The sequence below is a fragment of the Arachis hypogaea genome, chromosome 20 (genome assembly GCF_003086295.3).
Source record: "Arachis hypogaea cultivar Tifrunner chromosome 20, arahy.Tifrunner.gnm2.J5K5, whole genome shotgun sequence".
NCBI lineage: Eukaryota > Viridiplantae > Streptophyta > Magnoliopsida > Fabales > Fabaceae > Arachis > Arachis hypogaea.
The window spans coordinates 5,698,857-5,711,119 of NC_092055.1; the positions used below are offsets into that span (position 1 = coordinate 5,698,857).

General features: G+C 26.9%; 1 protein-coding gene across 1 annotated transcript; it reads right to left on the reverse strand.

Annotated features, from left to right (window-relative positions):
- Window positions 1–4,674: 4,674 nt before the first annotated feature.
- On the reverse strand, window positions 4,675–7,582 carry LOC112786874 (equilibrative nucleotide transporter 3). Its single transcript, XM_029296432.2, has 10 exons — window positions 7,374–7,582; window positions 7,177–7,246; window positions 6,985–7,089; window positions 6,538–6,693; window positions 6,302–6,445; window positions 5,925–6,030; window positions 5,613–5,788; window positions 5,368–5,531; window positions 5,029–5,287; window positions 4,675–4,916 (listed from the first exon to the last, which is right to left on the reverse strand). Exons 1-10 carry the CDS (start codon window positions 7,388–7,390, stop codon window positions 4,806–4,808), a joined length of 1,308 nt encoding a protein of 435 aa, XP_029152265.2. The 5' UTR covers window positions 7,391–7,582; the 3' UTR covers window positions 4,675–4,805.
- Window positions 7,583–12,263: the final 4,681 nt, after the last annotated feature.

The following is a 12,263-nucleotide window of genomic DNA, read 5'->3' on the forward strand; positions in this document are numbered from 1 at the left end:
TTTTCCTAATATTTTTTTCAGTTTTTGATTTTGATGACAGGAAAAATATTTCCCTGCTTATTTTTCGGTGTTCAGTTGTGTAATTAGAGCACTAAATGTGCTTGTTTATTATAGGCCAAAAGAATACTAAGTAATTAAGTGGAATATTTGATGAAACCCATATTGTCGTGTCTATAATTAAATGCTGAAGAGCACTGTGACCATGCATTTGATTCTATGAGAAGGGAATCTGTCATCATGACACAGTGAGTTTGTCTTTATTTTGTTCATGACTATTTTTTATAAGATCCAAATTCTATAGTGTTATAAGTTATAACAAGTAAACTAACTAGCTAGCTATAGTAGTACAGTGAAGAAGTATGATTGGATTAAAATCTCTAATTGTTTTAATTCATTATTAAAAGTTTAATAATTTAAGTATAGCTTGAAGCTAAAGAGTTTCTAAAATTTTTATTTCTTTTCTTTGTGAAAACGGCTTTCAAGCCTTCTGCATTTTATCATTTTGCCACTGCAATGAATTCAAAGATGGCATCACTTATTTTGTTCATATTTTTCTAGTTTGGTACATATAACTATCTAAGTACAAGTACTAGTATATAGGCCTACCAAAGCCAAGTGGTTCAGATCAGTTGGCATGGTTGTACTTTCATTTTGATGTTGAAAAAGATAATCTACTTACCTAAATGTACCTGTCAAAATGACATCACTAAGTGAAAAGTGTGAGAAATTTTAAGTTAGACTACTAGTAATGAAGAACCTATGAAAGTATGTCACAAGTTGAAATGCATGCACAGAGAAGGAGGAAAAATATATTAGGACAAGAATAATAATTAAACCAAAAGAGTAAACTTGATTTTTAACGATATTTATTTATTGAGATAACAATTATTTTGACTTTTGAGTTTTTTCGTTAATTGATTTTAGACTTTTTAAATAATTTAATTAGTTTCCAAATAATCTAATTAGTATTTTATAATACCGAATCTATTAAGTTAATCTAATTTACTGTTAAGTAATAAGTATTCTTGTCGTGTGATTGCTTGTGTGGATGTAAAATCAATGAGATCATTTGGCATTAAAACATCATCAGCGCACATCTGTTATATATGTACTATACATGCCATTCATATATATCACACTTTAAATTCTTATATATATATATCCGTTGCAAGTTTTACCATTACTGTTCTTTGTTATATATATATATATATATATATATATATATATATATATATATATATATATATATATATATATTCAGAATTCTAACTATGATATAAATTGCAACAATCAATTGTATTAAAAAGATTCATGTAATATATCTAAAAAAGTATAGGTAAATAATTTATAATTAGTCAATTTTAAACTATTGTAATTAATAATTATTAATTTTATATTTTTAAAAAAATTTTTATATAATTATTAATTAATAATAATTAATTAATATGAAGTACACTTTAAAAATATTTGTTGACTTATTATTGGCTAAATTTTTGTTGATTATCTAATAATAAGATTGTTTCATCCATTATTTCGACCCTACACATTATCCTCATTGTTCTGTTGCATATAGAATAACGAAAAATACTAAAGCGTCAGTCAAATTTATTATTTTTAGTTAGCAATTAGTTATCAATATTTAAAAGTATAAGCTAAAAATATATGGTTAGATTAATAAATTAAAAAAATTAGATCGTTCAAAATAACAAATTGTACTCAGCACTTAAATATTTCTCTAGAATAATTGAAGATAAATAAATGATACTTGTTGCTTAGGAGATTGGTTTAGTATTTTTTTGCAGTCTTGAATAGAAAAATTACACTTCATAATAAAGTGAATATGTAGGTTCAAGCAAGTAGGCGGTGAAGTAAGAATTGATAAATCTCATACTATACTTTCGGCATAAGTCATTTTCATTGGTGTCATCATTAAGAAATGAATAGTCATTATACAACTCTATTCATCTAATTGAACTTATAATAATTTTATGTTAGTTCCTTACAATTAATATCCCCAAAATAAAATTTTCTGTTATTAAGTAATAACCTCCTTTGTAAATTGTAAAGCTGATCATCATTTACATATACATTATTCAAAAAGAGGTAAGATACTATCATATACACCTAGCTATTACATGTATACATACATACATATATTAATATATACATCCATCTTGCCTGAAAAGAATTAATATATAATATACAGAATAATAATGATTAAATTCCTTTCTTTCTGATAATAGGTATACCTTGAGCATCATCATGGAAAATAGGCAAAACTTCATCAGGAGGAGAATGTGTCCAGATTGTAGGTTGATCCAATTGATGCCCCATTTTGGCAAATTTATCAGCAGCTCTATTCCCTTCCCTATACACATGACTCACAATGCAATTATTAAGGCCAGGAAGAAGAGAATTGATGTGACTAATATGCTTTTGAACTTCCATGCACTTAACTTGCCTCCTTCTCACAATAATATCAACCAATGTTTTCTCATCACCTTCAAGCCAGATATCATTGTTCCAACCATTTTCAAGCACCAATTCAAGGCCTCTTCTAAGTGCAGTGAGTTCAGCAATGGTGCTATTAGCTATTCCAATGGATTCAGCATAGCCAAGCATGAATTCTGCATTGTGATTTCGAACCACACCTCCAATGCTTGCTTTCCCACTTCCCACTTTGCATGATCCATCAAAATTCAACTTTGTCCACCCTATTCCTGGTTTTTTCCATGCCACTGGAATTGGTTCCTTGTGCAAATACCTTATCAACCTACAAAATGATGTTGGACTTTGCACCAATTTCTGGCACCTTAAAATATTTACTAGCTCCAACATTATATTATATAATGTAATGTATCTTTAATATATGAAGATGATTATCAGAAACTGATATATGCAGAAGAAGGGTTATGGATATTATATACAATAATGAAAGCAATGAAAAAACTTGCTTCACGGAATTAAGTTGGCATCAAGGGAAGTTAGTTGGAGTGAGAAAAAAGCAAAAAATATTCAGAATTTTAAAAACTAAAGGAACAATACAATGGAAGAAATTGCCAGAGAGGTTTCTTGAGGAACTCTCAACTTTAAAGAAAAAAAGAAAAATGAAAGTTGAAAAGCATATTCTTATTTTATTACTAATGAACCTTATTACGTGCATGAACACTACATGGCTATATAATGTGTGAAGAAAAGAGAAAAACTGCGCACTGTTTCAAACATTAATCGTGGGATTGTAGTTAATTAGAAATTTAGAATTTAGAAACAACTTAAAAACGTAGTTATCCAATTATGGGAACTCAAACATGCGCTATATTTGTCTGCGCTTTCAACAACCATACACTAACGTGCGTATTCTACATCACTTCACAAAAAAATAAAAGAGAAATATTAATGGAGAATAATGATGCTTATTATGTACTAATACAACCTGTTTTTATGCCAAAAGAAAATGGTTTAAATGTTAGTAATTACTTACTTCAAGATTAAAAACAATAATTAAATAATTTGATATGTATCTTTAACTATAATATTTAATATAACATATATTTATATTTCAATTATTATTTTTATGTATATAATTACTTTAAATGTCTCTTGATATTATTATGTAATAAAAAAATCTTTTTTTTGGGATTGTTTATTTATTTATTAATTTTGAAAAATAAACTTTACGGACAAAATGGAACGTGAAAGAATCAAAGAAACGAGAAGGTATAAATAGCGGTGAAAATTCAGGTGCAGTTGATTTCAGGTGAAGTTGATAGATGAAAGTCGTTAGATGAGACTTCATCACCCTAAATAGTACTCAATTTTAATTACCAGTAATATAAGAAAACCAATAAATTTTTTTATTTTTTATTAATAATTGATTATTAATATTTAAAAACATAAAATAAATGTATGTTGTTAAATTATTAAATTAAAAAATTAATTTAATAACTATAAATATTAATAAAAAATTAATAAATTTTACGTCACTTTTTTTAAAAATAAATAAATAAATAAAAGCAATAAGAATTTAATTTGACTTAGTTGGTGATACGTGTGGTCAATCAAATGAACAGTTAGTCAGTTATGTAGGGTTAGATAACACCCAAAAGTTAAACGATAGAGACGGATAATGACTACGTCACTATCCCTACCATAAAACATGTGACTGATTTTCATAAAATGGAATAATATTTATAAGATCCTTTTATTCACCATGTGAGCTTCTTAGTTATGAATTATGGACAACCTAAGTATTCTTTTTTTAAAAAGAAAAAAACTCAACATTAAGAAAATATAAAATAATAATAATAAAATAAACTGACATCCATGAAAACTATCAAATCAGAAATAAAAAAATTTAATAAAGTCATTCATTAGTTTTAAAATATTAAAAATAAACATAGGGTAAAATAACGCATAGATCATTTTTATATTTTTTTTTCAAATTTTGTCTCAATAGAAACAGACAAAAATTGAAAATATTTAATTAATTATTGGAGTGATATACTTATTGATAATCACATTAATCATCCCATATTTATATTTCTTTTTACAATATCTCCTATCCGACAAGTTAAAGATTAATCCGTTACGAATCTAAATTAAAGGATTATAGCATATATAAAAAAAATTGAAAAAATTATCGCATATATAAAAAAAAAATCAAATCTCCAATACTTATTTAAACAAATTAGTAAATTAATTACTAAATCAATTCAAATTAATTATCCAATATTGATAAGATGAACTTTTAGAATTCACCATTACCAATTATCCAATTACAACAGAATAAGGTGAACTTTTAGAATTTACCAATTACCATGACCAATTAACCACAACCAATCAAGAACAACCCCAGCAAATATTCCTCCTAAGAGACACGCCACAAGTAAATTGCCTAATGCATTCTGCTCTGGACCCTGCAACACAACATATTACTATGTTATAGATATATGTTTATGTTAAATAGCTTAGTAGTTATAGCTATGTACATAAAATAATTATGGACTAGGTAGGATAAATTAAACTTGCCTTGTAACCTTTTGGTGCCAAAGTAAGAACACAAACTGTGAGATAGCCATTGGTGAGTCCCAAGAATGAGGTGAGTAGGATCATCCATCCCTGGTCAGCATATTTTGCTGTAAAGTAGAATGCTGGGATCAGCAAGAATCTCAAGACTACTGCTATCAATATTCCCTTTCTGGATTCCAACTTGAGCCATTTCACTAGGGGTATGTATCTTGATATCAGATCCAGCACATTATACATTGCAATCAAAACAATTGGATACCTACAAACAATTCATTCATCCATCCTGTCATTTCATATAATCCAGTATTATATTTACATATATAATTAATGTCCACTTACCATGTGCCTAATTGATGTGTTCCTGTATTCTCATACAAGAATCCAGGGAATATTGACAGTGTTATTACATATATAAGTAACAAATCAACTGCATAGTCAAGGTTCTTTAGCAACAACTCTTTGATGCTCATCCTTTCTACTTGTTTGGAATCATCATCAGCACCCTACATGATTAAAAAAACATTATATGACACATGATGAAAAAAATAAATACATGTAATTGTGAATGGTATGAATTATATTACTTGATCATTTGACTTTGTGTGAAGGCCAACAGCAGCAAGATCAGCCGAAACAGTTTTCGATCCCTCGGCGGCTGCCTTCGAACGGTAGTATTTCACAATTGGCAATTTAGGGAAGCAGAATGCGTATAGAAGAATACACACAAACTCAATGAATGTGGAGCAAGCAAGGAATAGAACTGCACAAAATATGTGTTTGCAATGCAAATTCTTTAGTTAGTTTCAGAGAACAAGGACCAACTATAACAAATTTACAATAACTAACTAGTATGGTTTAAATCAAAGTAATTAGATACAAAATCAATTTGAACATACTAGCTCCTTTGCGAAGTCCATCATGAGATTTATCAAATGCTAGCTTGGTGAGCACTCTGAGTAAGGAAATTAAAGCTCCTGATGCAGCTAAACCAGCAAGGAAAGACTGCATAAAGTTAAGGGTAAAAATGAGATATATATAACTGACGGGTTATGCTACGTGTACATCAAAATTAGCCACCAAAGTCAGCCACTAGTATAAAATACAGGATGGAATACAAATACACATTGAAAATAAATTAAACCACACATGTATTTATATACAAATACATTAATGGCTGATTTTAGTGGCTGATTTTGGTGTTCAAATAGCATTTCTCATAACTGAATAAGGGAAAGCATGAAAAGTAAGTTAAGAAATTGTTTGGAAGATGAACCTGGATAAACTCAGGGCACATAAAACTGAGGTCTCCAACCATTCCACCCTGGACAAGACCATCTGCTAATCCAAAACAAGCAGAAAGCAGACATAAACCAATGAAATGTGCAACACCACCTTTCCCTGCTGTTGCTAGATCCAACTGTCACAAACAGATTCTCAAGCCTTATATATATACGCCAAGGACTAAAACCAGAAATTTCAGATGCTGCAGATTAGAAACAGTGTACTTACAACAAGAACTAAAAAGGTGCTGGCAGAGAAAAGACTGTATCCTGCCAAATTACGCATTCTAGTATTGATCTTCGACTCGTTCCATGTCATTATTGCTATTGTTCCAAGTGCAAATGGTTGATAAACCAGGGTAAGTACCCTTGAAGGATGATATTTCTTCAAACAAGGTTTCATTAGTTAGAATCACCAAGTTTTTCAACCTTCAAAATTCAAGCAGTAATTACCAAAAATCTTGTTCTTACATCAGAAAATGTTTGGTTTGGCAGATAAAAATAAGGTTGAAATTTTAAAAGATGAGCTCTTTACAGAAGAAACTCATCTGAACCAAATCTATTTGTATCGTGTAAGATCACACCTTACAAGATCAATTGAGAGGATCCATTTTCCATGTTGCCAATTGAAAAATCCATATATCAACTATTATTGATAAGAATAAGAGTTGCTTACAGGGAACAATGTGTAATAGTAATCTGCAATGGTCAACATGCTGTTCCATGAAACAAGTGAGCCAAGTCCCAGAATGAAACAAACTAACATGGCTTTCTGTTTTCCCTGCTTATATAATACACCAACAAGTTTTGTTCTTGAGCAATAAAAGAGTCAGTTGTTCAAATGAAACTAATAAGAATAAGCACTTACCTCAGGCTTTCTTGGTGCTCCATTATCCTTACGATTATCAACATCATCAGCAGCAATCAGGGCCATTCTACTGCAAAAACCAAACGTTGCAGTGATATCTGTTAGCCCTTTTTCACCAATGGCCTAATTTGATTATGATAAATGTAACATGTATACATAATACAGAAAAGAGAAGAACTTTAAGGCTTTACGCTTACTTGGTATTTGTTGCCATATATAGGGATGAGGACAAAGACAATGAGGTCAGATGAACAGGGAAACATAAGTGTTCTAATCATAAAGGAAAATGAATGAATGGATATATTATTTAATGGCTTCAATGGCATTTTGTGACTGTGTTTTAATATATTGATAGCTTTCAGTATTGAGTGGTGAACCATTTCGGCGGCAATCTCTTATTATTATGATTCTGCAGGGATCTGGTTTAATGAAACAATGCAATCACTTTCCCTTGTTCTCATCAAACTTATGGTTAATCAATTGTTGACTTCATTTTATAAATTATTCCTTCCTAGCCAATAATAGTGTCAATGTTCAATAGTAATATTAATAAGTAACCAATAATCATTAATCAATAATGAACGATTTATGACGCTGTTGATAATGATCCACTTGGATCATTAGTTTGGTGGTTTTAGGCTTTTAGTAGCATGATTCATGGAAAAGTCAAGTATTGCTCAATAGTAGTAGAAAACTTTATTAATTTATTTATTACGAGATTTATATTTTTTAAATTATAATACCAATAAGTAAGAAAAAGAAACTATCTCAACGTTAAACGGGTTTAAAATTGGCGAATGATATTCCGAGAATTACCTGGTTGCTTTTGAACTTGAACGTGAGGACTAAACGCTTTTGAATAGTTTGTTTGACGTTTTCTTTAACGAGGATAACATCGTTAAGTGATTGAATTTTGAATAAACCTGAGATATTGGTGTATTTATAATAGAATATATAACCACTTTTTAAATTGTTCCACTTTTGAATAGGATATATAACCACTTTTTAAATTGTTTTATTTTGATAGTAAATAACCATTCTATCTTTTTTCTATCTAAATAAGTGTTAGATATGTGGAAGTCGATTATTTATTTGAATAAAATTTTAATATTTTTTTGTTGTAATATGACGGAAAAAACTAGTGCCTAGTGCACTCTAGATAAAGTAGAGAATACAACACTCTTTAAATTTATTTATTATTGTTATTATTTTCTTTTTTTTTTTTTTTATCATAATGAGCTGAACTCCTCCATTATTCTGTAATTCTGTTAATAATACTTTTTCAAGTTCGAGAAATCTCTGCTACAGAAGAGGGAGACGTCTGTCCTGGTTAACTCTAAATCCAAAAGCGATTTTGAAGAAGGATCCCTATTTCCATGATTGTTATGCTGATGGCTAACCGACTCCATTAAACCTACCCAAGAACGGCAATTACGTGAAGAGCGGCGCAGTCAAAGCACATAATACATAGCAGTTACAAACTTACAATAAATTCGTTATTCAAAATGTAATTAAAATTTGAAGTTAATTGGTATATAATATTATAAATATAAAACTAAGAAAAATTTTATTTATATAAGAATGAGTCTAATAAATAATTATTCTATTTAATATATAATTAAAAGTACTTTTCTTGTGGTATGAAAAAAAATATATGCAATATTGCATTTTATTCACTTATTATAATTTACTAACATAAAATTATGTAATTAACTTTTTTAAACATTAGTTATTTATTTTGTATGCAATATAAAAATAAATGAATATAATATTTATTTAGTAGAGCCAGCTATGTAAAATATTTTTGTTGCCATATTATTGATGAATCAAAAAAAATATTATTTAAAAAAAATTAATAATATATTCTTAATAAGATTATTAATATAAAATAATAAATTTTAAATGTTCTTTTAAATAGTATATATTATTTAAAATAATATAAATATTCTAAATAATATATTTAAATATAATAAAGTAATTTATTTCAATAAAAAAATTGTTATTAAAATATTATATCAATATTTTTTTATATAAATTTTTTTATTAAACTTCTTTTTCTTTTGAAATAACTATTAAAATATTATCGACATATGATAAAAGTTAACATAAATATTTAACTTTATTTTTTATTTGGTTCAAATTTGGTCAGTAATAAAATATGACATATATATACATATTTATACATATAGAAATTGGAGTCATACAATATAAATTATTTAACATAACCTACCTTATCATACATATGAATATATGAAATATAAATACATAAAATATTTAAAATATAGATCTTGTGAAAAACGATTTTGAGAAACAAATATATTGTGTGAAAAAAAATCAGTACTAATTTTTCTATTAACTCTTATTTAAAACAGATTAATTAGATATGTAACACACTTAATTTTATCTTTTTACTAATTGCTCAACAGATACTACGGTGTTTGTTTTATCATTTTTTTATTGAATTTAAAAAATTAATTTTATATTTTTAGTTTTAAAATTATAAATTTAATATTAATAATTAAAAATAAATTATAAAAATAAAATATTTTAAATTCTTTAACATGTAAAATATATAAAATAAATAAAAGTAAGCTATGTCACCAAAAAATAGAAAAATAAAAATAAATTACTAAAAATATTTTCAAGAATCTAAGTGCCAACAAAAATAATAAAAATATCACCAACAATTTTAAGGTCGTGATGAAAATAATCAAACGTTAATAAATTTGTCTCAATTAAAAATACAATTGTGATGAAAAACAATCAGGCACATGTGTAACATGTGAAAATAGCATATTATTTAAATCTTTAGGCATAATCATACTTTAATTTTTCAAAAGGATGAAAGACTTTTTTTAATATTATTAAAAGTTAATATTCTAGGATTAATATTAAACGGACTAAAATGTTCTTTTATGTTTAAATTTTTTTATTATATTATAAATTAAAATTTGAATTTAATTGTAAAAAGACTAAAATATTCACTAAATTAAAAAATTAATTCATCTTGTTTGATTGTATTAGAAATTAAAAGTTCAAATTTAATTAAAAAAAAACCTTAATTACACTTTTAGTTCATTTAAAAAAATCAAAATACCTTCTTTATAACTCAAACAAAGTTAAACTTTAAGAAAAATTTAAAGTCTTTTTTAGTAGATTCTATTTTAAGAGACTAAAAGATCCTTGTAGTATTAGTTTAAAAACAAAAAATGTCCTTATAATTCATATTTAAAGTATAAGTAAATAGTAAAATTAGTCCTTAAAAGATTACTTGTTTTTTAAATTGGTCTTCAAAAATTTTTTATTAATCAGACTCGTTCTTTAAAGATTTTAAATTATTCATAGTAGTCATTTCGTCACTTTCTTTGTTGATGGGTCAAAATTTGCTAATGTGACACGTTAAGTATCACCACAACACACACCTAAAGGTGCGTTTGTTTACAGCCACGAGACATTGAGACAGAAACACGGAGACACAAAATCGTGTTTGACAGATGAGACATGAACAGAGACATTGTATTAAGAGACACTGAATTAGTGTATTTTGTATTCATCCAATCAGAAAAGATACAAAGACACTGATAAGAGACACAACTTATTTTTTTTTATTTTTTCTTTCATTATTCTTGTTAATTTTTAATAATTATAACTCTTATTATTATATCTTTTTTCCTAATTTTTTTGAATGAAAAAATTGATAATAAATTAGACTTTCATAATTTGTTCTAGTTTATCACCAAATAAAATATAAGAACACTAATTTATGTGTTTCTGTCCTTTCTGTCTGGTTCTCAGTATCTTGTTTTGTCCAGTTTTCAAAATTAAATTTTTGTGTTTTAAATTAGAGTTTCATTTTTGTTTCAATTTCTGTCTCTCACTTTGCACCAAATAAAATACTGAGATTTATTTCAGTCTCTGTCTCTTAGTTTCTGTCTCTCAGTCTCAGTCTTTCAGTCTCTGTCTCTCCACCAAACGCTAAGAGTTTTAATTGACTATTAACATTATAAATTTATGAAATTTGATCAAATCAAAGTTTAATTGAGGGGAGAACTTGGGTAGCGTTTGGTGAAGAGACAGAGACAGAAAGACTGAGACTGAAAGACAGAGACTAAGAGACAGAGATTGAAATAAATCTCAGTATTCTGTTTGGTGCAAAGTGGGAGACAGAAATTGAAACAAGAATGAAACTCTAATTTAATTTGTATAAAGGGTAAAATTGAAATTAATTAATTGAAATGAGGATATTTTAGATATAAAATGTTATTAAAGTTTCAGTCTCCATCTCTAAAAATTTTAGTCCCTTGTGTCCCTACTTTTTGGAGGTACTGAAATACTGAAATTTTAGGGATAGAGACAGAAATTTTAGTACCAGTCTCTGAACTAACAAACAAGATACTGAGTCTCAGTCTCCCAGTCTCTGTCTCAATACCTCAAAACAAACGCTACCTTGAAGTATTAGAATTCCTCAATTTGGGGTTCATTTGATCTAATTTCATTAACTAATAATGGTAATAGTCGATTAAAACTACTAGGTGTGTGTTGTTATGTTATTTAACGTACTACATCAACAAATTCTGACACCGATAACAATGAAAGTGATAGAATGACTAACATGATTAATTTAAAATCTTTAAAGAACGAATTTAATTAAAAAAATCTTTCAAAAATCAAATTAAAAAACGAGTGATCTTTTACGAATTAATTTGACTATTTGCTCTTTAAAATACTAAAATATATTTTACACATTAATTTTAAAATACTAAATTACACTTATAGGATTATTTAAAATTCTTTGAGTGCATTAAAAATTAAAAATATTAATTTAATATTACAATAAAATTAATCTTAAAAAAATTAAAATATCCTTTTAGAATAAAGATTAAAATACTATTTGAAAATGAATATTTTTTAATTATATTAAAAATTATAAATTTAAACTTTAAATAAAACCTAAAATACCCTTGTAATTAATTTTTATAAGAACACAATACTAAAGTAATTTTAAAAGAACCAATTCATATTATTTAATTGTATTAGGAATTAAAAATTTAAAATAATATTAAAAACATTAAAATACTCTTATGTTT

What these genes read in the sequence shown, in the direction of transcription:
- LOC112786874 (XM_029296432.2), bottom strand. An exon ending in ACTATTACACATTGTTCCCT is followed by an intron (nt 6,694 to 6,984) that starts GTAAGCAACTCT and finishes CCTTGTTTGAAG; the next exon opens with AAATATCATCCTTCAAGGGT. An exon ending in ACACAAAGTCAAATGATCAA is followed by an intron (nt 5,532 to 5,612) that starts GTAATATAATTC and finishes TTAATCATGTAG; the next exon opens with GGTGCTGATGATGATTCCAA.